At 73.2% G+C, this 25,428-nt stretch overlaps 8 protein-coding genes across 8 annotated transcripts in view; 5 read left to right on the top strand and 3 right to left on the bottom strand.

Annotated features, from left to right (window-relative positions):
• Window positions 1-1,412: 1,412 nt before the first annotated feature.
• AURANDRAFT_65049 (expressed protein) lies at window positions 1,413-2,183 on the top strand (the record flags this gene model as incomplete). Its single annotated transcript, XM_009039718.1, has 1 exon — window positions 1,413-2,183. One exon carries the CDS (start codon window positions 1,413-1,415, stop codon window positions 2,181-2,183), a length of 771 nt encoding a protein of 256 aa, XP_009037966.1.
• Window positions 2,184-2,215: 32 nt separating this feature from the next.
• AURANDRAFT_59127 (hypothetical protein) lies at window positions 2,216-5,314 on the top strand (the record flags this gene model as incomplete). Its single annotated transcript, XM_009039719.1, has 3 exons — window positions 2,216-2,254; window positions 2,567-4,146; window positions 4,360-5,314. 3 exons carry the CDS (start codon window positions 2,216-2,218, stop codon window positions 5,312-5,314), a joined length of 2,574 nt encoding a protein of 857 aa, XP_009037967.1.
• A 4,423-nt stretch (window positions 5,315-9,737) lies between these two features.
• AURANDRAFT_54007 (hypothetical protein) lies at window positions 9,738-10,606 on the top strand (the record flags this gene model as incomplete). Its single annotated transcript, XM_009039720.1, has 1 exon — window positions 9,738-10,606. A coding segment is annotated over one exon (798 nt), but the record flags the coding sequence as incomplete, so codon positions are not given.
• Window positions 10,607-12,956: 2,350 nt separating this feature from the next.
• Window positions 12,957-13,740, bottom strand: AURANDRAFT_65046 (hypothetical protein; the record flags this gene model as incomplete). Its single annotated transcript, XM_009039714.1, has 2 exons — window positions 12,957-13,034; window positions 13,174-13,740. 2 exons carry the CDS (start codon window positions 13,738-13,740, stop codon window positions 12,957-12,959), a joined length of 645 nt encoding a protein of 214 aa, XP_009037962.1.
• A 334-nt stretch (window positions 13,741-14,074) lies between these two features.
• AURANDRAFT_28098 (hypothetical protein) lies at window positions 14,075-14,911 on the bottom strand (the record flags this gene model as incomplete). Its single annotated transcript, XM_009039713.1, has 1 exon — window positions 14,075-14,911. One exon carries the CDS (start codon window positions 14,909-14,911, stop codon window positions 14,075-14,077), a length of 837 nt encoding a protein of 278 aa, XP_009037961.1.
• Window positions 14,912-15,590: 679 nt separating this feature from the next.
• Window positions 15,591-16,553, bottom strand: AURANDRAFT_27938 (hypothetical protein; the record flags this gene model as incomplete). Its single annotated transcript, XM_009039712.1, has 2 exons — window positions 15,591-15,851; window positions 16,056-16,553. Coding segments are annotated over 2 exons (759 nt in total), but the record flags the coding sequence as incomplete, so codon positions are not given.
• Window positions 16,554-16,973: 420 nt separating this feature from the next.
• On the top strand, window positions 16,974-20,345 carry AURANDRAFT_65044 (hypothetical protein; the record flags this gene model as incomplete). Its single annotated transcript, XM_009039721.1, has 2 exons — window positions 16,974-18,698; window positions 18,888-20,345. The coding sequence occupies 2 exons, from the start codon at window positions 16,974-16,976 to the stop codon at window positions 20,343-20,345; spliced, it is 3,183 nt and encodes a 1,060-aa protein (XP_009037969.1).
• Window positions 20,346-21,234: 889 nt separating this feature from the next.
• AURANDRAFT_65043 (hypothetical protein) overlaps window positions 21,235-25,428 on the top strand; it is a gene marked incomplete at both ends in the record, with an annotated part of 14,255 nt that continues 10,061 nt past the window's right edge. Inside the window, 4 exons of the mRNA XM_009039722.1 lie at window positions 21,235-22,353; window positions 22,612-23,913; window positions 24,041-24,391; window positions 24,614-25,351. Of these exons, the coding sequence (XP_009037970.1) occupies window positions 21,235-22,353; window positions 22,612-23,913; window positions 24,041-24,391; window positions 24,614-25,351 (3,510 nt within the window). The remainder of the gene's footprint in view (window positions 22,354-22,611; window positions 23,914-24,040; window positions 24,392-24,613; window positions 25,352-25,428) is intronic.

Genomic DNA, 25,428 nt, shown 5'->3' with positions numbered 1-25,428 from the left:
GCGAGGGCGCGCGGCGGCCGAAGAAGCGCGCGGCCGCGGAGGAGCCCGAGAGCGGGTCGAAGCAGAAGAAGGCCAAGTCCGCGCCGAAGAAGGCGAAGGCGCCGAAGCCGAAGAAGGCCAAGTCCGCGCCGAAGCCCGACTGGTCCGAGTCCCACATCAAGAAGCTCACGGCCGGCCGGTGGAAAGGCAAGCTTTTCCGGCTCAAGAAGCTCTGGGCCGACGGCGCCGGCATCAAGGACTGGAAGCAGTTCCGCACGGACAACTTCGTCATCTTCTGCGACTTCACGGCCGGCGAGCTCAAGAAGAAGTACATGGAGATGGGCGAGCTCTAGGCAACTAATTCCTAACGAAGCTTCAAAAGTCTGGGCACGGGTCGCTCGAGGCCGCTGTGCGCGGAGTTCGCCGCCCACGTTACGGCCCGGCGGCGGCGACGCGGCGTCGATGTCGAAGGCGGCCTCGACGTCGAAGGTGACGACGAGGTGGGCGTCGTCGGCCGTGACGAGCTCGGCGTTGCGAACTGGATGCGCCAGCAGTAGCGGCGACGCCGTCGACGCCGAAGCCGTCGCCACCGTCGCCGCCGCGGACGCAACGTCGCCGTAGACGCGCGGCTTACGCACCCAGGCGTCGATGTCCGCGTTGCAGGCGCCGGCGCCTGCGCCGTCGAACGTGTTGCACATCCTTCGTGGCCTGGCGGCTCGGCAGCGTCCGCGCCGGGGACCCGTTCGGGTCCGCGCCGCCGCCCCCGCGGAGGCGCAACGCGCTCGTCGATGCCGCGGACACGTCCTGGGCGCTCGGCGCGCGGCGCCCGGCTCCGCGGCGCCACGCGGCCTTGCGGCGCCCGGCCCGTGGCCGCGACGTCGTTCCCCGAGGCGGCGGGGACGGCCTCCCCGACGCGCAGGACCGTCGCGCGGCCGCGGCGCCGCCCGAGCGGACCCCGGGCGAGGCGCCGACGGGCCTCGGGCGGGCCACGAGGCACGGCTGCGCCACCGCGGTAGCCCCGAGGACCATGCTGGCCAAAGTGCCCGAAACCGCCACCTTCGCGGCCCGCGCGCGCCCCGGTCGTCGGCGTTTTTGGCGCACGAGCGCTGCGGCGGCCTGGCCGGGGTGTGTGTCGAGCCGCATGAGAAGAAAGTGGGTCTTTTGGGCAGCATCGAGTGCTTCCCTGCCGAAACTCGGGCCATCGCCCTTGCTTGACGCTAAGGTGCCGTAAAGAGACCAGCTCGAGCCGAGGCCACGAAGAGCGCCGGCACCTCGCGTGCATCTCCGCTCGTCGCAAGCGCCGCTCGAGTGGGCATCTCCGCATCCGCCATCTCGTCGAGTGGGCGCGCGCCGCGCCGCACCGCATCCGCCTTTCTTGCGCCGCGCCGCATCCGCCTTTCTTTGCGCCGCGCCGCAAGCGCCGCGAAGCACCAATGGTCGCGCGCGTCTGGCTGCAGCCGTTCGTGGACGCGCAGAACGGGCGGCGGGAGACGCTGTGCGTCGTCTACCTCGAGCACAACAACCTCTCCGGCGCCGTGAGCCTCCAGATCCGCGCGCCCGGGTCCGAGGTCGTCGTCGACGGCGGCGTGGGCCGCGTCGTCGTCGGCAAGAGCGCGACGATTCCGTTCAGCGTCGCCGCGTGCGTGGGCCGCGTGTCGATCCTGCCCAAGGCGACGGGCTTCGACTACCTGCTCAACTGGGCGGGCAACGGCGTCGCCGAGGTGCAGCAGCGCACCATCGAGTCCCTCGAGCCGCTCATGCCGCGGGACGTGACCGTCGAGGTCGGGCCCTCGGTCGAGTGCCACAGCGGCAAGTCGTTCTACAAGCTCGTCGTCTCGGCGAACGGCGAGACGCGCGAGCCAGCGTCCTGCATCCGCGACGATTTTCGAGGGATTTTGACCGGAAAAACGATAAACGTCGTTACCGATGCACGTGGTAGGCGCGAGCTCACGAAGCGGTTCAGCGAGTTCCAGGACTGCTACGAGCGCGTCAAGGACGCCTACGCCGGCTCCCACCTCCGGAGCAACGTCCCCGCGCCGCCGAAGAAGTGCCTCAACCCGTTCCAGAACCAGCTCGACCCGGACTTCGTCGAAAACCGCCGCGTCGAGCTCAACGACTTCGCCAAGAAGATGGTCGTCCTGCCCCGCGTCCTCGTGAACCCGGCCCTCCTCGACTTCCTCGGCCTCGCGCTCCAGCCCATCTAAGCGGGAAGTAGACGAGGTTTCGAGTTCACGCGATGGGTCTCGCCTTTTTGGGCTGGCCTCGCTGCGCTCGCGTCGGCCGGTGCCGCGGTCGGGCCCAGACAGATCCCTGCGGGCGGCCGGCGAGCGGCGCGCGGCAACATAGCGGAAATGAAGCGTCAATATCAGATCAATATCGGCCAGCCGCCACATCAGAGCTGAGCGCATCGATCTCAAGTGAGAGCATGACGACGCGCTCCAGCATGCTCGCGCTCGCCCTAGGCGCTCTGACCGCGGCGTTCACGTCGCCGCCGCTGAACGTCCGCGCTCCCGCGGCGCGGCGCGCGCCGGCGACGACGATCGTCACGGCCGCGGTGGAATCGCCGGTCCAGGCCATCTTCGAGCAGGTCCGCGGCGGCTCGGTGCTCAGCGGCGAGGCCAAGTCGCTCCTCAAGGGCGCGGAGCAGTGCGTGGGCCGCGTGAACGCGCTCGAGGCCGACATGGAGGCGCTCAGCGACGCGGGCCTGCGCGACCTCGCCAAGACGCTCGGCGACGAGCTCTCGGCGCTCGACCCGTCGCGGGAGGCGTCGGACGCGCAGGTCGCGTCGGCCTTCGCCCTCGCGCGCGAGGCGGCCTGGCGCGTGCTCAAGCTGCGGGCCTACGACGTCCAGCTCCTCGGCGGCTACGTCATGTCGCGCGGCGCGCTCGCGGAGATGGCGACGGGCGAGGGCAAGACGCTCGCGGCCGTCGCGCCGACGCTCCTGGGCGCGCTGCGGCGCCGCGGGGCCCTCGTCGTGACGGCCAACGACTACCTCGCGCGGCGCGACGCCGACGGCGTCGGCCTCGTGCTGCGCTTCCTCGGCCTGAGCGTGGGCCTCGTCGAGTCGTCGATGGCCGTCGGCGGCGACGACCGCCGCGACGCGTACGCGAGTGACGTGACCTACGTGAGCAACGCGGAGCTCGGCTTCGACTACCTGCGGGACCAGCTCGCCCTCGAGGAGGCCGAGCTCGTCATGCCGTCGCGGCCGGGCGCGTCCGCCGTCGAGGAGCTCTTCTACTGGTGCCTCGTCGACGAGGCCGACTCCATCCTCATCGACGAGGCGCGGACGCCCCTCATCATCTCCGAGACGACGGCGGCGCCCAAGGCCAAGTACGACGTCGCGCGGGACCTCGCCGACGGCGTGCTCCAGAAGGGCCGCCACTACGACGTCGACGAGAAGGGCATGTCCGTGATCCTGACCGAGGCGGGCTACGGCGAGTGCGAGCGCACGCTCGGCACGTCCATGTTCGACCCCAAGGACCCCTGGGCGCCCTTCGTCCTCGGCGCGCTCCGGGCCAAGGAGCTCCTCCTCAGGGACCGCGACTACCTCGTCGACGGCGCCGGCGCGGTCAAGCTCGTCGACGCGTTCTCCGGCCGCGTGCTCGAGGGCCGGCGCTACGCGGACGGCCTCCAGCAGTCCATCGAGGCCAAGGAGGGGCTCGTCTGCTCGGACCAGACGCGGCCGACGGCCCAGGTCACGTTCCAGGCCCTCTTCCGCACGCTGAGCTCGCGCCTCGCGGGCATGACGGGCACGGCGCTGAGCGACGGCAAGGAGCTCGGCGACGTCTACAAGCTCACGGTGGTCCCCATCCCGACGGCCTTGCCGATCGCGCGCAAGGACTACGACGACGCCGTCTACCGGACCGTCGACGCGAAGGAGCGCGCGGCCGCGGCCGAGGTCGTCCGCGCGCACAAGGACGGCCGCCCCGTGCTCGTGGGCACGACGTCCGTGGAGCAGTCCGACGCCTTCGTGGAGCGCCTCTTGCGCGACTACGGCCTCGCCGCGTCGAAGCTCTCCGCGCGGCCCGACGCGGCCGCGCGCGAGTCCGCGGTCATCGCGCAGGCGGGCCGCCTCGGCGCGGTCACCGTCGCGACGAACATGGCGGGCCGCGGCACGGACATCAAGCTCGGCGGGTCGGCGTCCGACCTGGCGAAGCTCGTCGCCGAGTCGCGCCTGCTGGACGAGGACTACGCGGCGCTCCTCGAGGTCGGCGCGCGCGACGACTCGGCGATCGCGATCGGCGCGGACGCGACCGCGGCGCTCGAGGCCGCGGCGGCCGCGGCGGCCGACGCCGTCGGCGGCGCGGCCAACCTGGACCGCGACGCGGCGCTCCAGCTCCTCGCGCTCGCCGCCGAGGGCCGCGCGATCGCGTCGAAGAGCCCCGCGGTCGCCGCGCTCCGGAAAGCTTTGGCGGCGCTCGAGGCGGACCTCGGCGCCGCGCTCGACGCCGAGCGGGCCGCGGTCGTGCGCGCCGGCGGCCTCTACGTCGTCGGCACGGAGCGCCACGAGTCCGTGCGCATCGACAACCAGCTCCGGGGCCGCTCCGGCCGCCAGGGCGACGCGGGCGCGAGCCGGTTCTTCGTCTCCGTCGACGACCCCATGTTCAAGACCTTCGGCGGCGACCAGATCGCCAAGCTCATGGAGACCTTCCGCGTCGGCGACGACCTGCCCCTCGAGGCCAAGTCCGTCACCGAGAACCTGGGCAAGATCCAGGCCAAGGTCGAGGCCTACAACGCGGACCTCCGCGTCAACGTGCTCAAGTTCGACGACGTCCTCGACGGCCAGCGCCGCGCGCTCTACGCGACGCGGCGGCGCCTGCTCCTCGACGGCGCCGACGACGCGGCGGCGAACGCGCGCGAGTGGGCCGCGGACGCGCTCCTCGCCATCGCGAAATCCGTCGACCGCGACGCCGGCGCCGACGGCGACGTCGACGCGCTCCTCGCGGCGCGCCTCGACGCCTTCTTCGGGCCCGGCGCGCTCCGCCTCGACGCCGACGCCCTCGCGGCCCTCGGCGAGGGCGAGGCGACGAAGGTCGCCGCGCTGCCCGCCGTCGCGGCCTGCGTCGACGGCCTCCTCGATGCCGTCGCGGAGAAGCGGCCCGCGCGGCCGCCGACGGAGTCCTTCACGAAGCTCGCGCTCATCCGCCTCGACAAGCTCTGGGCCGACCACCTCCTCAACATGAACTACCTCAAGGAGTCCGTCCAGCTCCGCACGCTCCAGCAGACCGACCCCTTCCAGGAGTACCAGCGCGAGGGCTTCGAGCTCTTCACCGCGCTCCAGACGAAGATCAAGGCCGACACGATCTACTCCCTCCTCCAGATCGCCAAGGAGTAAATCGAGGGGCGTCGCGGGTGTGCGCGTTGCCAGGCCCGGCTCGAGAGGCAGGCCTAGAGGCGTCTCGATGTACCAGCGCCCCGCCGCGAATCTGCCGCGAACGCGGCGAGTCTTCAACGCTCGCCAACTGATCGCTCTTCCTCCGCGCGCGCGCGGCGTCAAAACTATGTGGGGGTACAACATACATGTCGTCCGGGCCGCCCGTCATACCATTCTCCACATTATGGGGCATGGGGGGCCTCCGGCGCGCGCCATCCCCGGCGCGGCGGGCCACGGCCGACGCGCTCGGCGCGAACACGCGATTGCGATCGTACTACTAGTAGTAAAGTTTTAGCCTTTCAAGAGCCTCCGAGTGCGTAGCGTCCCCGATCGAGAGCCAAGCTCCGCGGGCCGCGTCAGGAGCCAAGCTCCGCGCCAGGGACGTCTGGGCCCTGCAACAGGGACGATCCCGGCCCCTCAAGAGGAGCCCCCCCGGGGCCCGGTGCGGCTTTAGTGCCCCCCCCAGTGCCCGCGCCCGCCCAAGGTAGGCGCGTAGGCGGGGTGCGTCGCCTAATGCGCGAGAGAGAGAGCCACACGCTGCTCGATCTCGGGTCTCCTGATCCTTGCGCGTCTCTCAGGACTTGTTTCCTTCGCCATGCCCCGCCGCCGCCTCTTTGTTTAGCGTGCGTAGGACGCCTTCTGAGCCTCTGCCCGCCCGCATCCGCAAGCACGCGCCGCACCATCGTCGACAATCGCGCTTACCCCACCCCCGCGTAGGCCGCGCTCGCGCCCCAGAGCGCGTCGGCGAGCGCGTCCGCGTCGCGCGGGAGGCCCGGCGCCTCCGCGCGGCAGTCGGCGACGTAGGGGCTCCGCCCCGCGTTCTCCGCCGCGGCGAGCTCGGGCGCGAGGGCCGCGCGCCCGAGCCCGCGGCGGCGCCGCCCGCGCCGCCGCCGGAGCCGGAGCCGGCTCCCGCGCCGCCCGCGCCGAGCCCCGCGCCGGAGCCCAAGGGCGGCGCCGTCGTCGTCGTCGCGCCCGTGGGGGCCGCCTTCGTCTCCCGCGCGCCCACGGGGGCGGCACGCTCCACGCGCGCAGGGTACCATGTGCGGTCGGGCACCCCGACTAGATTCGGCTCCAAACTCACGGGGCCGCGCGACGTCGCCTATAAAACCGGCCTTCGACTACAAACCGACTAGATCGACCGACTATTTGGCCGGCTACTTGGTCGCTAGGCCCTTCGCGGGCGCCGCGGACCCGGGTCTCGACGACGTCCGGTTCTATGTGAATTTCGCTTTACGGCGCGCGGGGCGCCCGAACTCTCGTCAGTGGACCTCAGCCTCACCGCGTGGTGAGTTGACAAGGTCAGCGCCATTCGATCCGGGTCGTCCCACGGCCATAACGGGAGGTGCCCGCGGCTATGAAAGTTGTGGCTCCTTCCATCTGGAGCCTCGCAGCGCGGGCGGCGGCGGTCTGCTGCTGCTGGCGCATGACACGGGCGGCAGAAGCGTCGGTGGCACGCGACCGCTGGAGCTGGGCCACGGCCTCGGAGATCCCGCGGGCCGTGCGGTCATCGAGCCTGTACGTGTCGAGCGCGTCGTCGTACTCGAGGTCGACGATGGAGATCACGTGCTCGATGTCGTAGGCGGACGTGTCGGAGACGTCGTATTTGAAGGTGTTGCCCGCGTTGGGCATGCAGGAGTACCACCTCGCGTGGACGTGGACGTCCGGCCGGTCCGCCGTGAGCTCGAACGGCTCCCTCCAGATCTTCCGCTTTCCGCCGCCGGCCTTCCCCTTCATCCCCTCGACCCTCCCGAACTCCGCCGTGACGGTCCCGTCCTCGCTCGTAGACCTCCTCGAGGTGCTCGATCGTCGCCATGCTCTCCCGCAACGCTCCGAGGCAGCGCCCGGCGACCGAATGCCAAATAGCCCAGGCCAGGCCCTGCTGGGGGTCGGCGCACGCGTCCACAGACTGGCGACCCGTCGCTAGGCGCACGGGAGCCGCCCGACGCGTCGGCTCGCGCCTCGCCTCGACCCCGAGAGGCAGGGGGCGGGCCGGACGGAGTTGCGCCGAGCCCGCGAAGACGCGCGTTGGCGTGCACGGTCGCGCGCACCGACTACAAGGGAAATCTACCGACTATTTCCGACTACAAAGCGATTCGGGCTGAGCTCACCGAGATACGCCAGAATCCGGTCTCAGACTGCACCGACCCCGACGGACTACAAAACCCCCAGACCCGGCGACCGCACATCGCACCTCACGCGCGTGGAGCGTCGGCCCCGGGACGACGTGTTGGCCTCAACTCGACCTTGCCGCTCACCGCACACTCGCCACACCTCATACCCACTCCGCGTACCTCTATCGTAGCCTCCCGGCGTCCCAACAAGTCCCCCCCCCCCAAAAGCCCCGCTTTTACGACCCCTTTTTCGCTCCGCCCACGCCATCCAAAAAAAAAACGTTCCCACGACCGCGATCGCGCCCGTCCGCCCCCGGGGGAGGGGGGGCGTCACCCCCCGGGGCGCGGTCGTCGTCGCCCCGGGGGGGCGGGGCGGCGGTGGCCCGCCGGCGGCGTGGTCCGCGGCGGGCACCTCGACGACGGCGAAGAGCGACTCGCTCTTGCGCGGCCGGCGGCCGGCGCGCCGGGACCCGCTCCGCTACGTCTTCGAGTCCTCGGTGCACGCCAAGCGCATGCAAGCCGGCCTCCCACCTCGTGGCCCGCCGGCGGCGTGGTCCGCGGCGGGCACTTCGACGACGGCGAAGAGCGACTCGCTCTTGCGCGGCCGGCGGCCGGCGCGCCGGGACCCGCTCCGCTACGTCTTCGAGTCCTCGGTGCACGCCAAGCGCATGCAAGCCGGCCTCCCACCTCGTGGCCCGCCGGCGGCGTGGTCCGCGGCGGGCACTTCGACGACGGCGAAGAGCGACTCGCTCTTGCGCGGCGCGGCCGGCGGCTGGCGCGCTCCGCTACGTCTTCGAGTCCTCGGTGCACGCCAAGCGCATGCAAGCCCGGCCTCCCACCTCGCGGCCCGCCGGCGGCGTGGTCCGCGGCGGGCACCTCGACGACGGCGAAGAGCGACTCGCTCTTGCGTGGCGCGGCCGGCGGCCGGCGCGCCGGGACCCGCTCCGCTACGTCTTCGAGTCCTCGGTGCACGCCAAGCGCATGCAAGCCCGGCCTCCCACCTCGCGGCCCGCCGGCGGCGTGGTCCGCGGCGGGCACCTCGACGACGGCGAAGAGCGACTCGCTCTTGCGCGGCGCGGCCGGCGGCCGGAACGCGCTGGGACCCGCTCCGCTACGTCTTCGAGTCCTCGGTGCACGCCAAGCGCATGCAAGCCCGGCCTCCCACCTCGCGGCCCGCCGGCGGCGTGGTCCGCGGCGGGCACCTCGACGACGGCGAAGAGCGACTCGCTCTTGCGCGGCGCGGCCGGCGGCCGGAACGCGCTGGGACCCGCTCCGCTACGTCTTTGAGTCCTCGGTGCACGCCAAGCGCATGCAAGCCCGGCCTCCCACCTCGCGGCCCGCCGGCGGCGTGGTCCGCGGCGGGCACCTCGACGACGGCGAAGAGCGACTCGCTCTTGCGCGGCGTATCCAAGCGCCCGGAACGCGCCGGGACCCGCATGCAAGCCCGGCCTTCCACCTCGCGGCCCGCCGGCGGCGTGGTCCGCGGCGGGCACCTCGACGACGACGAAGAGCGACTCGCTCTTGCGCGGCGCGGCCGGCGGCCGGCGCGCTCCGCTACGTCTTCGAGTCCTCGGTGCACGCCAAGCGCATGCAAGCCCGGCCTCCCACCTCGCGGCCCGCCGGCGGCGTGGTCCACGGCGGGCACCTCGACGACGGCGAAGAGCGACTCGCTCTTGCGCGGCGCGGCCGGCGGCCGGCGCGCCGGGACCCGCTCCGCTACGTCTTCGAGTCCTCGGTGCACGCCAAGCGCATGCAAGCCCGGCCTCCCACCTCGCGGCCCGCCGGCGGCGTGGTCCGCGGCGGGCACCTCGACGACGGCGAAGAGCGACTCGCTCTTGCGCGGCGCGGCCGGCGGCCGGAACGCGCTGGGACCCGCTCCGCTACGTCTTCGAGTCCTCGGTGCACGCCAAGCGCATGCAAGCCCGGCCTCCCACCTCGCGGCCCGCCGGCGGCGTGGTCCGCGGCGGGCACCTCGACGACGGCGAAGAGCGACTCGCTCTTGCGCGGCCGGCGGCCGGCGCGCCGGGACCCGCTCCGCTACGTCTTCGAGTCCTCGGTGCACGCCAAGCGCATGCAAGCCCGGCCTCCCACCTCGCGGCCCGCCGGCGGCGTGGTCCGCGGCGGGCACCTCGACGACGGCGAAGAGCGACTCGCTCTTCCGCGGCGCGGCCGGCGGCCGGCCTCCCGGCCGTCGGCGGACGTGCCTGAATGGTCTTCAACCCCTGATTCGCGCGCCTCGTCCGTCGATCGTCGCCGCGGAACCGCGTCGATTCCCCCGCAGGCACCCGCAATCTCGACCACGCACGTACTTTCCTGCGGCCTCTCGGACACCCCCCGTGACATCATGATGACGACGTTTCCCCGACTTCTCCTCGCCGCGACCTTCCTGGCGTCGGCGGACGCCTTTGGGTATATCATCCCGCCGGAGACGACCACTACGGCGGCGCCCCCCGTGGAGACGACCACTACGGCGGCGCCCGCCGGAGCGCAGGCGAAGGTGACGACGTCGCTCTTCATGACGGGGCTCTCGGCCTCGGACGTGAACGAGGACGCGGACGTGCGGGCGGCGCTCAAGGCGACGATCATCTCGTTGGGCGGCTACGACGATGTGTCGAACATCGTGGCCGAGAGCACGTCGACCCGGCGGCGGCTCCAGGACGAGGACGGCGCCAAAGTCTCGTTCAACGCCACCATCTTCGCGGACGACGTCTCGGCCGCGGAGGACGCGGCGGCCGAGGCGACGAACGCGCTCCAAGAGGCCGTGGAGAGCGGCGAGTTCCTCCCAGAGCTTAAGGCGCAGGCCGCCGAGCGGTCTCCCGAGGCAGCGGACGCGCTCGAAGGCGCCGGCGTGGACAAGGAGAAGACGCTCGACGCGCTCGCCGAAGCGACCGTTACGGTGGAGGTCGTGACGGCCAAGCCCACGCCCGAGCCCTCGGCCGAGCCCACGCCCAACCCCTCGGCCGAGCCCACGGCCAAGCCCACGGACCTGCCCACGGGCCTGCCCACGGCCAATTCCACGGCCAATTCCACGGACCTGCCCACGGCCAAGCCCACGGACCTGCCCACGGGCCTGCCCACGGCCAATTCCACGGGGAACAGTACCAACAGTACCTCGGCTCCCACGACCAGCCCGACGGCCGCCCCCACGGGCGCGCCCACCGCGGCGGGAAACAGTACCAACAGTACCTCGGCTCCCACGACCAGCCCGACGGCCGCCCCCACGGGCGCGCCCATCGCGGCGGGAACCTCGGCTCCCACGACCAGCCCGACGGCCGCCCCCACCGCGGCGGGAACCTCGGCTCCCACGACCAGCCCGACGGCCGCCCCCACGGGCGCGCCCACCGCGGCGGGAACCTCGGCTCCCACGACCAGCCCGACGGCCGCCCCCACGGGCGCGCCGACCTCGGCTCCCACGACCAGCCCGACGGCCGCCCCCACGGGCGCGCCGACCGCCGCCCCCACGACCAGCCCGACGGCCGCCCCCACGCTCTCGCCGACCGCGGCTCCCACGACCAGCCCGACGGCCGCCCCCACGGCGGCGCCCACCGAGGCGCCCACGCTCTGGCCCACGGGCTCGCCCACGGTCGCGCCGACCCCCGGGCCTGGGACCTTCGCAGACAAAGCCGAGCTCGAGGCCGCGGTCGTCGAGTGGATCGCGGACCCCGTCGCCGCCGAGGACGAGTACGGTCCCATCAAGGACTGGGACGTGTCGCGGGTGACGGACATGAGCTACATGTTCGAAGAGGCTTACGCCTTCGACCAGGACATCGGCGCCTGGGACACGTCGTCCGTGACGGACATGAGCTACATGTTCGACTACGCTTACGCCTTCGACCAGGACATCGGCGGCTGGGACACGTCGTCCGTGACGTACATGAGCTACATGTTCGAAGAGGCTTACGCCTTCGACCAGGACATCGGCGCCTGGGACACGTCGGCCGTGACGGACATGAGCTCCGTGTTCTACTACGCTGAAGCCTTCGACCAGGACATCGGCGGCTGGGACACGTCGTCCGTGACGTACATGAGCTACATGTTCGAAGAGGCTTACGCCTTCGACCAGGACATCGGCGCCTGGGACACGTCGTCCGTGACGTACATGAGCTCCGTGTTCTACTACGCTGAAGCCTTCGACCAGGACATCGGCGGCTGGGACACGTCGTCCGTGACGTACATGAGCTACATGTTCGAAGAGGCTTACGCCTTCGACCAGGACATCGGCGGCTGGGACACGTCGGCCGTGACGGACATGAGCTACATGTTCGACTACGCTGAAGCCTTCGACCAGGACATCGGCGGCTGGGACACGTCGTCCGTGACGTACATGAGCTACATGTTCGAAGACGCTTACGCCTTCGACCAGGACATCGGCGGCTGGGACACGTCGTCCGTGACGGACATGAGCTACATGTTCGACTACGCTTACGCCTTCGACCAGGACATCGGCGCCTGGGACACGTCGTCCGTGACGGACATGAGCAACATGTTCGAGAATGCTGCCGCCTTCGACAAGGACATCGGCGCCTGGGACACGTCGGCCGTGACGGACATGCGCTACATGTTCGGCTACGCTTACGCCTTCGACCAGAACATCGGCGCCTGGGACACGTCGGCCGTGACGGACATGAGCTACATGTTCGGCAATGCCTTCGACCAGGACATCGGCGGCTGGGACACGTCGTCCGTGACGGACATGAGCTACATGTTCTACTACGCCCGTGCCTTTGACCAGGACGTCGGCGCCTGGGACACGTCGTCCGTCACGAGCATGCGCTCGATGTTCTCGGGTGCTGACGCCTTCAACCAGGACGTCGGCGCCTGGGACACGTCGTCCGTGACGAGCATGCGCTCGATGTTCTTCAGTGCTGACGCCTTCAACCAGGACATCGGCGCCTGGGACACGTCGTCCGTGACGGACATGGTGGACATGTTCTTCGACTCGGGTCTTCCGTCGTGCCCGTCCTGGGCCGTTGGCAAGAACGCGGGCGGCCCCTGCTTTTGCACCTTTTGCTAGTAGATGGCGCCGCGGGCCGCGGACCGGAGGGGGCGCGTCGGACGGCGCCGCGGGCCCATGCCCCGTGGCGAGCCGCAGACGCGCCGCCCCCTACCCCCATCCCCTTCCCCTTTGAGAGATTTATCCCCCGGGGCTCCCGACGCCGCGTTCAGCGCGACGTCGCTGCCCCACGCCAACGGCCTCGCCAAGCCGCCGCTGCGCTCCACCGCCGCGGGCCGAGCAAAACTCGCGCCCGCCGCCGATCGAGGTAACACTACGATTCGTTGCTCGACAAGCGGCAGCGCTTGCGTCGGTTGAACATGAGAAGCTCCCCCCGTGCACGCGAGGCCACGCGTGAGCCTTCGGCGGGGCGCGTCCGGCGCGCGCCATCCCCGGCGCGGCGGGCCATAAGTGCATCGTATCTCGACGGTGATGGTGATGGTGGTCAGTGAAGTTGGCAGTCGAAACTTGGGTGAGGATGGCAGTCGAAACTTTGTTACTAGTAGCCGGGGATAGCCAGCACCCTCGAGGGCGAGGGGCGTCCCCTTGTACCCGTGGCTTTCGTCGGTACCCGCACCTGTACCCGGGACAAGGGTTCTGGGAATTTGGCGGCCCCTCACCCTTACCCTCCCGAGGGTTTCGCGGGTTCTCGGGTCCGCCCCTCGCCCTTGTGTGGCCTTGGCCCCGCCGAGGTCCTCGCGCTCCGCGTCCGAGACCGGCGCGAACAAAAAGTGCCGAGAGAAGTGGAACGCGACGTCGACGCGCGCGCGGTCCGCCGGCGACCGGGCGCTCAGCAGCCGGAGGCCGTTGGGCACCGCGGCCGCGCGCGGGACGTAGTCGAGCGCGCGCCGGTGGGCGGTGGTCGACAGCAGCGCGAGCGACGCGACGCGGTCCGGATGACTCGCGGCGAACTCCATCGCGACCATGCCTCCCATCGAGTGGCCGACGACGTGCGCGCGCGACCAGTTCACGATCTCGAGCACGTCGCGCACGTCGCGCGCGCTCCGAGCGACCGAGTACTCGCGCGCGTCGAGCGGCGCGACGCTCCCGCCGATGCCCACGGCGTCGACCGCGACGACGCAGACGTCGGACACGTCGCCGCCGCGCCGCAGGGCCGCGAGCAAGAACCGATTGTTGTCCAGCGACGCCGCGACGCCTTGCAGGAAGATGGCGCGGACCGACGCGTTTCTGTCGCCGTGGATCACGAAGTTGATGCCCGCTTTCGTCTTGAGGGCCACGCAGACTGGTGCTCTGTCGTCGTACCACCAGTGCCGCGCAGGCATCGCGCGAGCCAGTTAGTTGTGGCGGCCTCGCGCCGCAGGCTAGGTCAGTTAGCGACGGCCTCGCGCCGTAGGCTAATCTGATTAGGCGGGGGACCCTCTGAGCCCCCCTCCAAATCCTGGAGCGCCCGTTCACTTACTTTTGCCACTTTTTAGCGATGAAGCCGGCTCGAATGATTGAGCCTCGAAATCTGCTCGCGCGATTTGGTCTAGAACTTACGTATCGCTTTGGGACGCCAAGATCATCTCACGACTGCCAATCTAGCCGCCCGAGGGAGAGCGGGCTCTGCAACATGACCAGGCCCGCCTCGCGAGTCGTAAATTTAAGGCGAACGACTTACGCGCACCCGTGCTTGCCGAGCGGCACGCCGAGGTAGCGGAGGTGGTCCGCCTTGCTCGTGCAGCCGAGGGGCGCGCAGGCGTCGGAGCAGTTCGGGTCCTCGGCGCTCGCCGAGTCGGAGCAGGCGACCACTGCGACCGTGTCGTTCGCCTGCCAGAGCTCCCCGGGCACGTGCAGGAAGTTCAGGAGTCGCTGCGGCAGGTGCGGGATCACGTCCTCGGCGTGCGTCACGCGGTACGACCGCGCGCCCGCCGCGTCGCGGACCTTCTCGAAGTAGGCCGCGAAGGCCGCGTTCCCGAGGCGCGGCGATCCGAAGGAGAACGCGTCCGTCAGCGCGTAGCCGGAGACGTTGCCCCGCCAGACGTCGACGCCGAACAGCGTCGCGCACGCGCCGCCGGCGCTGTGCCCCGCGGCGTAGAGCGGCGCCAAGGCGGTGGTAGGGAAGTGCGTGTCTCTGGCCTTCGCCAAGGCTTCTACGACCCCGCCCTTGAGGTCGTGGTACCAGTCCGACATGCCCTCCATGACCGCGGCGTCCGAGTCGTCTTCGTAGGGCGACGTCTTGAAGCCGTCGACGTTCTCGAGCCAGTTCTCCACGTTGGAAGTCCCGCGGAACGACACGAAGAGCGAATGATTTTGGGCATCGTAGCCGACGATCGCGCGCTCGTGCTGGACCTCGATGATGGCGGAGATGTTGATAGCCTCCAGCGAGGGCGGCAGTGTGGTGGCGCAGTACGACGCCTCGGCCACCAGCGCGGCTCGGACGAGTGACGACACGTCCGTCTGCGCGCCGGCGACCGACGCCAGCGCCAGCGCCAAGCTCAGGGGCTGCCACATCCTTCTTGAGAGCGGCTGCCACATCCTCCTCGAGAGCAGCGCAATCTCCGGATGCAAGATGAAGGTAGGATGAACTGATGATGCAGTCACCCAGCCCCCGCGCGAGCCTCGATGCCTGGCTCGTGTGAAAGAGAAGGTACGATCACCGCTTCTTGCTTATCTTCGCGAGCAGGCGGCTCTTCGCCGTGGACGCGGCCTTGGGCTTCGCGGCCCGCGGCTTCTTCGCCGCGGGCGACGCGCCGCCGGGCCGCGCGGCGGGCGCGTCGGGCGTCGGCGCCGGCGCCATCGCCGGCCGCGCCTCGACGGCCTCCGGCGCGGGCGGCGGCGGCGGCGCGGCGACGAAGCGCTCCTCCGGCCGGGGCCCCGCGCGGAAGACGAACTTGGGCGCGGGCCGCGGCGCGCGCGCGAGCGCCGCGGCCGCGGCGTCGACGAGCCGCGCGGGCGAGTCGAAGCCCGCGTCCGTCGCCGCGAGGAGGGCCATGCCCCGCTGCCGCGCGCAGTGGATGCGCGCGCAGCCGTCGCGCGCCCAGGCGCCGCACGCGTCGACGAGCGCGGCGAGGCCGCGCCGCTCGTGGGACCCGAGGCCGTCGGGCCGCTCGTTGAGCCGGTCCAGCGCGCACTTGACGCCCCAGAACATGCAGGGGACGAAAAAGGGGAAGCGGTACTCCTGCTTGACGTGCGTCCGCGCCTCGATGTCGTGGACGGCGAGCTGCAGGTCCGCGGTGCAGAGGCCCGGCAGGAAGTTGCCGCCGAAGACGAGCGAGTCCGCGGGCGTGTGCACGGCGTGGATCCAGCCCGAGGGGATGAAGAACGTCTCGCCCGCGCGCACCTCGACCCGCGCGCAGGCGCAGGGCCCGCCGGCCGCCGCGACGTCCGGGAACCACGTGCTGTCCTGGTCCGCGTCGCAGATCCACCGCTCGTAGGCCGCGAGGTGCGCCGCCTGGGCAGCAAAAGGGTGATTCAACGTCGCTTCAACGTGAGTGTTCCGCCCAAAACAAGCATCCACGCTTCGAGACCGTTCCGAGAGATGATCGCTCGTCCAAAAGTCAGCCGAAACGAGTGGAAAATGGCCGAGATCGGAGCCTTTGAAGTTGGGAATTTCGCTCTCTTTTGCTGCCCTGTGCGCCGCCGTCGGCTCGAGCACGTAGAAGACCTTGCTGCCGCGGAAGACGTGGTACCAGACCGCCGTGCCCCCGAAGTCGACGTGGAAGTCCGTGTAGCAGCCCCCCGTGGACATGAGGCAGTAGTACTGGGTCTGCGGGTACTCGCCGCGCGCGCGGTAGGCGTCGGGGAAGCAGTTGTCGATCCAGTCGAGGCGCCGCACGAGCGCCGGCGACCGCACGTGCGCCGCGAGCGGCGTCCGCGAGAACTCGAGCGAGATGACGTTGAGCGTGTCCTCGCGCACGGGCGCGTGCCAGTAGCGCGCCCAGTCCGCGAGGCTCCAGTTCTCCACGGAGCTCTGGTCCTGGGACCGCATGACCTGCACGGGCGTCCGCTCGCCGACGATCCGCGCGACGTCGCGCACGCCGAAGGACCCCGAGGGCACGGCGAGCCCGAGCCCCGCGGCGTCGGCGATGAGCGCGGGCCGCCGCAGGCCCGTGCGCCGCGCCCAGGCCTCGTCGAAGCCCCGGCCGTCGGCCATGCGCTCGACGAACGCCTCCGCGGGCAGGCACTCGACGCTCGCGAGCGTCGGCACCCACCGCGACAGCGTCGACGGCTTCTCCGTGCCCAGGCCCTCGTCGAAGGCCGCGTAGTCCACGACCGCGCGCTTCCGCTTCTCCCGCGCGCCGGGGCCCCGCTTCGGCTCCATGCCTCGGTCTGCCCTCTGGCACGCTTCCTCGGTCAAAGCGCCGTCGCGGGACGCTCCGAGCGCACGATTTTTTTGGTCGCTACCGACGAGGGACTCGAGCGCTGGCCTGGCGCACCGGGACGGCGCGAGCGGCGCCCTTGTCGACGGTGAAATGCGACGACAAGAAGCTTTTTGCTTTAGAGATTTTGTGGCAATTCCTTCAAGAAAATGACTTGAACAAGGTTGAAGACCTCGTGAGGTGAAGGTCGGAGTATGGTCTCCGAGACGCTCCGACGTCTGCCACTGCTACTGCTCCTTCGCGCAAATGTCGCGCTCGTACGGCAAACCACAATTAAAAAAGCGTCCGCGCGTTTGCACGTCCGCGCGCCGGAGCGACGGCCGACGGACGTCGCCTACGGCACCTGCGCGACGTCCGAGGCCCGGCGCCACCTGCTCGAGCCGCGCGTCGTCGTCGACGACCTCTACTACCTGCGCGACGCGTCCGACGACGAGACGCGGCGCCAGCTCGCCGCGGAGCGCGCGCGCGCGGACGACGTCGCGGCGGCGCTCGGCGCCGCGCGCGACGCCGCGGCGTCGCGCGTCGAGGCGCTGGTGCCCGCGGCGGCGGCCGGCGACGCCTGGCGCGCCTTCGGCGCCTGGGAGTGGCGGGGCGCCGCCGACGACGAGGGCTTCCGGGTCTGGGAGCGGCGGCGGCGCGGCTCCGAGTCGGCGCCCGAGGTCGCGCTCGACGAGCGGTCCGCGCCCGCGGCGCTGCCGAGCGCCTTCGAGGGCGGCGCGCCCTACCGGGGCCTCGTGGTCGGCGTGAGCCACGTCGCCATCGCGCCCGACGGCGCGGACCTCGCCTACACGGTGGACGCGACGGGCGGCGAGGTCTACTCGTGCGAGTTCGCGCTCTCGGATCGCCCGCCGCTCGCCGCCGTCGACGCGCAGGTCGCCTGGGCGGCGGACGGGGGCCTCTACGCGCTGCGCTGCGACGGCGCGGGCCGGCCCTGCGAGCTCTGGCTCCAGGACCGCGAGGGCCGCGAGCGGCTCCTCCGGTCGGAGCCCGACGAGCGCTTCCGCTACGAGCCGCCGCGGCCGTCGTCCGACGGCGCCGCCGCGCTGCTGCGGGTCGCGTCCCGCGACGGGGCCGAGGTCCTGCGGCTGGAGGGCGCGACCTGCGGCGTGCTCGCGGCGCGGGTGCCGGGCCGCGCCGTCTCCGCGGCCGACTTCCACTCGGGCGCCGCGTGGGCCGTCGTCGCGGACCGGGGCGGCGACGGCGCGCTCCTGCGCGGCGACGACGCCGTCGCCGTGGCCGGCGCGCGGGACCTCGACGCCGTCCTCGCGCTCGGCGCCGACGCCGCCGTCGTCGGGGGCGTCGCGGACGACGGCCGCGACGCGGCGTGGGTCGTCGCGGGCGGCGCGAGCGAGCGCGTCGCGCCGCCGCCGGGCTACGCCGACGTCGCGCTGCGGCCGGACCTCCACGAGGGCGAGGCCCTCGGCGGGGCGTCGACGCTGCGCTTCGACATCTCCGGGCCCGACCGGTTCCCGCGCGTCGCGGCCTGGGACGCCGGCGAGCGGCGCTGGGTCGCGCCGCCGGAGCCCTCGGCCTTCGAGGCGTCCCTCGCCGTCGAGCGCTTCGACGTCGGCGGCGTGCCCGTCGTCGTCGTCGCGGCGCCGGGCGCGCCGCGCGCCGCGGCGCTCTACGCGTACGGCGCGTACGGCGCGCGGCACCCGACGGCGCTCACGGGCGAGGCCGCGGCGCTCTTGGACGCGGGCGTCGCCGTCGCCGTCGCCGGCGTCCGCGGCGGCGGCGAGCGCGGCCGCGCGTGGCACGCCGCGGGCCGCCGCGACGAGAAGCCGCGGTCCGCCGAGGACGCGGCGGCCGTCGCGCGCGCGCTCCGGGGCCGCTACGGCGCCGTCGTCGGCCGGGGCCGGTCCGCGGGCGGCCTGAGCGTCGGGGGCGCGGCGTGCCTCGCGCCGGAGGCCTTCGACGCCGTCGCGCTCGGGGCGGGAAAAGAGCGCGAACTTCCCAACTTCAAAGGCTCCTCTCTCGGCTCGTTTCGGCTGATTCTTGGACGAGCGATCATCTCTCGGAACGCTCTCGACGCCTGGATGCTTTCTCTGGAACGCGCGCGCGCGAAACGCTCACGTTGAAGCGACGTTGCATCACGCTTTTCCGCCCAGGTCGCGCTCGACGTGCCGTTCCTCGACGCGCTCGGCACGCTCCAGGACGGGTCCCTGCCGCTGACGATCAACGAGTGGGAGGAGTTCGGCAACCCCCACGAGGGCGCGGCGCACGACATCATCGCGTCCTTCTCGCCCCTGGAGCTGGCCAAGTCCTGCGACGCGGCCGCGTTCCCGCGGTGCCTGCTCCGCCCCGCGCTCCGCGACGCGCGCACGGGCTGGTGGGAGGCCTTCAAGTTCGCCGCGGTGCTGCGGGACCGCGGGGCCGGCGACGTCGTCGTGCACGCCGACGACCGGGGCCACTTCGGGCCCCGCGCGGGCGCCGCGTACGCGCGCGACGTCGCGCTGCCCGTCGCGTTCCTCCTCCGATCGCTCCCGGCGCCCGGCGGCGCCCGGCGCGCGACCAAAAAGGCGACGCCGCGGGGCCCGGCGCCGCTCCGCGCCGCGCCCGACGGCGCCGGCGACGCGCGCGCGTTCCTCGTCGACGCGTCGCCGTCGGCCGCCGCGCTCGCCGCGGCCGCGCGGCTCCGCACGGCCGTCTTCTCGCCGCACCTCGACTCCACGGGGAGCATCTACCTCCAGGACCGCATCTACGAGGACGACCTCAAGGGCGCGGCGGCGGCGGCCGTCGCCGCCGACGCCGGGGGCCGCGTCGTCGGCGTCGCGTCCGCCGCGGCGCTCGCCGGCGCGCGTTACGTCGCTGCGGTCGCGACGGACCCGGCCTGGCGCCGCCGGGGCGTCGCGTCGGCGCTCCTCGACGCCGTCGAGGCCGCCTGCGCCGACAGCGCCGTCTACCTCCACGTCGCCGAGGGCAACGACGCGGCCATCGCGCTCTACCGGGGCCGGGGCTTCCGCGACGTCGCGGGCGCCGTCGCGCCGGACCTCTCGGCGGCGCTCGACGCCGAGGTCGCCGGCAGCGACCGGGTCCAGAGGCTCATGGTGCTCGACTCCGCGGCGCCGGACCCGGCCGCGGTCGGCGACGACCAGAGGCTCATGGTGCTCGACTCCGCGGCGCCGGACCCGACCGCGGTCGGCGACGACGGCGCGCGCCCGGAGACCCCCGCGACGGCGAGCGCGACCGACGCGTACCTCCGCTCGCTCTCCGGAACCGGCGTCCTACGCGTCGCGGTGGACGCGTGGCTGGCGGAGGACGCCGCCGGCGGCTCGACGAGCGGCCTCGCGTCCGCGGGACGCGCGTCGTCGTCCGCGGGCGTGGCCGCGGCGCTGAGCGCCGCCGAGTCGGACGCCGGCGAGCTGCGGCGCGAGATCCGGGAGACGAAGGAGCGGCTGCGCTGCCTGCGGGAGGCCGAGGCCGCGCACGCGCGCGACGAGGCGATCGCCCGGACGCTCTTCGACTTCATCGGCGAGTGCGAGGCCGCGGGCGTCGACATCGCGCCGCTGAAGGACGTCGCCGCCCTGGTCGCCGACGGGCCCGCGGCAAATAAAACGGCCCACTAGCTTAGACCCCCTTCTCCTTGGCGCGCTGCTTCGCGTAGCTCCGGCACCACTTGAAGAACCAGAACGCGTGGAGCAGGAGCGTCGCGGCCGTGCAGGGCCAGAGCGCGATGGGCGGGTCGCGCATGGCGACCCACTTGACGAGCAGGTAAAAATGGAAGGCGACGCGCACGGCGAAGAAGGCGCAGCCGTAGAGCAGGTCCGCGCGCGCGGCGGGGAAGCAGTGGCCCGCTGCTAAAATCGCCGTCGGCAGCTCGAGCGCGAGCGTGGACGCGCCGGCGACGGTGTAGCCCGCGCGCGTGAGCCAGGCGAAGAAGGCGGCGTAGACGGCGTGGTGGATCCAGCCCTCGAAGACGTGGAACTGGGACGGGTAGTGCAGCGCGCCGACGGCGCAGTCGGCGACGAGGAACGCGACGAAGAACGTGCAGAGGAACTTCGCGCGCGGCTCGTCACTGAACTGCGCCGCCTCGTCGAAGGCCGGAAAGACGTGGGCGAAGACCGTCGGCAGCGACCCGGGCCCGACGACACAGGCCGTCACGAGCGTCAAAAACCAGGCGCGCCGCTTCGGCTCGGGCTGCACGCTCGCGAACGCGGCGTAGGGCACGAGGAGCGTCGCGGCCGCGGCGGCGACGTGCACGGGCGTCGCCGCGGCGAAGAGCGCGTCCATGGCCACCCGAGCGTGCGCGAACCCAACTTCAGGAGCTTAAAGTCGAACGCATTCCCACCGAGCTCACGCTTCAACATCTTCGGCATGGACTTCAATATGGCCTTCGCGCTGCCAATCGAGTGCTCGGCAGCCTCGTCGTCGAGCACCAAAAATATGCTGCCAATCTGAGGTGCTAGGGCAGCCTCGTCGTCGGTCGCAGCCGCCCTCGCCCTGCTCTGAACCGATATGCGCCGTCGCTTCGCCCTCCTCCGATATGCGCCGTTGCTTCGCCGTTGCTTCCTCCTCCTCGCCGCCGCCGACGCCGCCTTCGACGCTCGCGCGGCGCTCGAGGCCGCCACCGCCGCCGACGCGTGGCTGAGCAACGGCACGGCGCCGGCGACGTGGAGCATCACGCGAGAAGCGCAGCTCGAGCACTTCCAGCTGCTCTCCGAGGGCACGGCGAAGAGCGTCCGCGCCGCGACGTTCAAACGGCGGAGGGTGATCGTAAAGTCCGACCGATCGTCCGCGCACGTCCACGCGTTCCGCGGCGGCAAGGCCGACGCGGCCGCGGCCTCCGTGGCGGCGATGCACCGGTCCGAGCTCCGCGCGGAGCTCGTCTACCTCGAGTACCTGCGGGGCCTGCCGGGCGTGCCGGAGCTCCTCGGCGGCTGGGTCGACGGCGCCGGCGTGACGTACGTCGTCGAGGACGCGGGCACGCCCATCCACGTCGTCCACCACGACTCCCGCATGAAGGACGTGAACAAGTACATGATGCTCGCGAGGCGGCGGCCGCTGGGCGTCGCGCGCGCGATCCTCGACTGCTTCCGGAGCTTCAGCGAGATCGGCGGCTTCTTCCTGGACGACTTCGCGCCGCACCAGTTCGCGTTCTCCGGCGCGCCGGGCTCGCCGCGGCCGCCGAGGCTCTACCTCGTGGACGGACCCAAAGCCCTCGCCGGTCGGTCCCCGGTCTCCGACCTCATCGCGGCCATGCCGAAGCCGCACGCGCTCGACGCGCGCGAGCGCGCGTGCGAGAGCGACGACGACTGCCCGGGCACGTCGCGCCAGCACTGCTGCTGCTGCCCCCACAAGGAGTCCACGGGCGTCATGGCCGCGGAATGCGCCGGGCGCCGGCGCCTCGTGCACCACAACGAGCACACGGCCTGCGCCGACGGCTCCCGGGGGTCGCCCGAGTCCAAGGGCCTCTGCAACCCGCGGAAGCGATGCGTGCCCCTGTCTTCCCGCACGCACAGCTTCGACGTCGGCGCCAAGGCCTGGCTCCTGCCCTTCCTCGCGGACAGCGCGGACCGCGGCAAGAGGCCGCGGACGGCGACGTTCCTGCGGCACCTCGCGGCGAACATGAGCTACGTGGGGCCCTGGAGGCGGGCGTCCTTCTCGGACGCGATCGCCATGCTCGACGCCTTCAACCGCAGCCTCGACGGGGGGGAGGCGGCCTAGGTCCTAGGGAGTTACGCCTAGGTTGCTGCACCGCACCCACGCGCGCTTTCAAGTGTTCACCGACCTTCAAAGCCGTCTTCAACTTGCCAGAGGTTGGGCTCAAAACAACAGTTCGAAAGTATGGCAGCCCCACAAAAAGACGCTGCAGCCCCGCGCGCGATCGTGAAGCGATGGCGCCGGCGGTGCGCCGACGAGGAGACGACGGCCGACGAGCTGCTGGACCTCGCCGTCGCGGCCCTCGTCGGCGACGACGGCGGCGACGCGGCGGCGCTGCGCCGCCGCGGCGCCGGCGACGCCGCGGCGGCGCGGCTCCTGCGCGCGGCGGCGCGGAAATTGGGCCTCGGCGGCGGCGCGGGCTACCTGCGGTCCGTGGCCTGGGCCGTGGCGGACCTCGACCCCTTCCGCGCGGCGGCCCTGCGGCTCCGGTGCCACGGCCTCCCGTCGCTGCCCGCGTACGCGCGGCGCCGCGTCGCCCGCGACGAGGCCGCGGCGGCGGCGCGGCGTTCCGCGGCCTTCCCCCTCGCGCCCGGCGACGACGACGCCGGCCACGAGGCGCTGCTCCGCGCCGCGGAGGCTGGCGACGCCGCGCTTGCGCGCCGCGCGCTCGTCGCGCCCGCGGGCTACCGCCGCGCGAGCTTCCGCTGCGCGGCGACGGGCCGCACGGCGCTCCACGCGCTCTGCGACGCGCGCAGCCTCGACGGCGACGGCGGCAGCGACGACGACGGCGCCGAGCGCTGCAAGGTCGCCGCGCTGCTCGTCGCGCACGGCGGCGACGCCGGCGCCGCGGACGAAAACGGCGCGACGCCCTTGCACTGCGCCGCCGCGGGCCTGCGCGTCGCGCTCGTCGAGGCGCTCGCCGCGTCCGCGGGCGCCGCGGCCCTCCTCGCGCGGGACGCCGCCGGGCGCACGGCGCTGCACCACGCGGCGGCCGCGCAGCTCAAGCGGTCGCGGCGGTGCCGCCGCGACGCCGCGCGCGGCCGCGACGTCGCCGCGCGGCTCGAGCGCGCGTCGGCGCGCGCCTGCGCCGTCGTCGCCGCGCTGGCGGCCCACGGCGGCGGCGCCGCGGCCGTGGCGCGCGACGCCTTCGGGTGCGCGCCGCTGGCCGTCGCCGCGTCGTGCCGCGACGCCGCGCCGCTCGTCGCCGCGCTCCTCGACGCGGCGCCGGCCGACGAGGACGCGCTCTGGGACGCGGCGCGCGCGGCGGCGCGCGGCGGCGCGGCGCGGACGCTGGCGCTCCTCGCGGCGCGGGCCGAGGCGAACGGCTGGGCCGCGACGTACCACTGGCCGCGGCTCCTGGCGCTCGCGGTCGCGCGGGGGTCCGCGCGGTGCGTCCGCGCGGCGCTCGACGGCGGCGCGGACCCGAACGTCGCCGCCATCGACGCCCTGCCGCCCCTCCACGCCGCGGCGTCCCGCGGCGACGACGCGCTCTGCGGCCTGCTCCTCGACCGCGGCGCGCGCGCGGACCGCGTCGTCGAGATGACCGCCGCGGGCGGGCGACGTCGCCGGCGCGCGCGTCGCGGCGTTGGACGCGGCCTGGGCCGCGCCCGGCGCCCTCGGGGACGGCCCGGCGCGCACCTGCGCGGGCGACGCGCTCGAGTGGACCGCGGGCGGCCTCGCGGCGCTCCGGGGGTTTCCCGAGTGCGCGGCGCGGCTCGCCGCGGCGTGCCGCGCCGGGAGCCGCCTCGGCGGGCCCCGGGGCGTGTCGCCCTTCGTCGCCTGCGTCCTCGGCGGCCACGACGTCGCGCGCCTCGGCGACGCCCTCGCCGCGTGGCCGCGCGTCGCCGCCAGAGCCACCGCGGCGCGCGCGGCGGACGCGGCGGACGCGGAGTGCTTCGGCGCGCGGCCGCTGCTCCTCGCCGCGGCGCTCGGCGACGCGGCGAGCGTGCGCGCGCTCGTCGCGTTGGGCGCGGACCCGGACGCGCACCGGCCCGTGCCGCGCGACGACGCCGTCGCCGCCGCGGAGGCCGCGGCGTTCGCGGAGGGCGCGCTCGACGCCGCGGACCGCGGCGCGGGAATCGCGCGCGGACGTCCCCAAAGGCTCCTCGCTCGGCCGTGTTCTCCTCGTTTCGGCTGGTGTTTGGACGAGCGATCATCCCTCGGAACGGTGTCGACGCGTTCTTTGGAACGCGCGCGCGCGCCCGCGTCAAAGCGACGTCGCGTCGCCCCGCAGGCGGAGCGCGACCTCGACGCGGCGGAGGCGCGCGCGCGGCGGCCCGGCGAGCCCCGGGCGCGCTTCGACGCGCGCCTCGGCGACGCGCGGGACCGGGGGAAGCGGTTGAAATACCTCTGGGGCCGCGCGGAGGCCGAGCTGCGGGGGCCGGGCTTCGACCGCGCCGTCGCGGAGCTCTTCGGCGCTTCCCGCCCCGCGGCGTCCTTCGCGGAGGACGACGCGGGCGACGTCGCCGAGGCGGCGGCGGTCGCCGTCTTAGTCTGCCTCGGCGACCCCGCGGCGCGCGCGCCGGCGCCGGCGTCGCCCGCGCGGTCGTCGCCGGGCGCGGCCGCGACGCCGACGTGGTGGCGCGCCGCGCGGAAACTGGGCCGGCGCCTGCGGCTCGCGGAGGCGCTCCTCGCGGCGCGCGGCGCGCCGCCGCCGCCCCTGCTGGCGGCGGCGGCGGAGGCGGGCGCCGACGAGAAGAAGCGGGTCCTCGCCGCGGCGGCCAAGTGCGAGCGCGCGGCGCTCCGCCGCGACGAGCGCGCGGCCGCGCTCCGGCCCCTCGGCGCGTGGCTCCGCGCGGTCGTCGCCTCCGCCGACGCGGCGGCGAGCGGCCACGGCACGGTGGACGCCGCCGTGCGCGCGCGGGAGCGGCGCGACGAGACGCGCGACGCGCGCGACGCGGCCGCGGCCGCGCGCGACGGCGCCGGCGCGGCGCGCGGCGCCGCGTTCGACGCGTCCGTCGGCGCGGGCGCCGTCGCGCTGGGCGCGGGCCGCGGCGACGCGCGCGGGCCCGCGGCGGCCTGCCGCGACGCGGCGGCGCGTTCCGCGGC

Source organism: Aureococcus anophagefferens, assembly GCF_000186865.1.
Source record: "Aureococcus anophagefferens unplaced genomic scaffold AURANscaffold_12, whole genome shotgun sequence".
Lineage (NCBI taxonomy): Eukaryota > Pelagophyceae > Pelagomonadales > Pelagomonadaceae > Aureococcus > Aureococcus anophagefferens.
The sequence above is the reverse complement of the archived record's forward strand: the minus strand, read 5'-3'. Positions and strand labels throughout refer to the sequence as shown.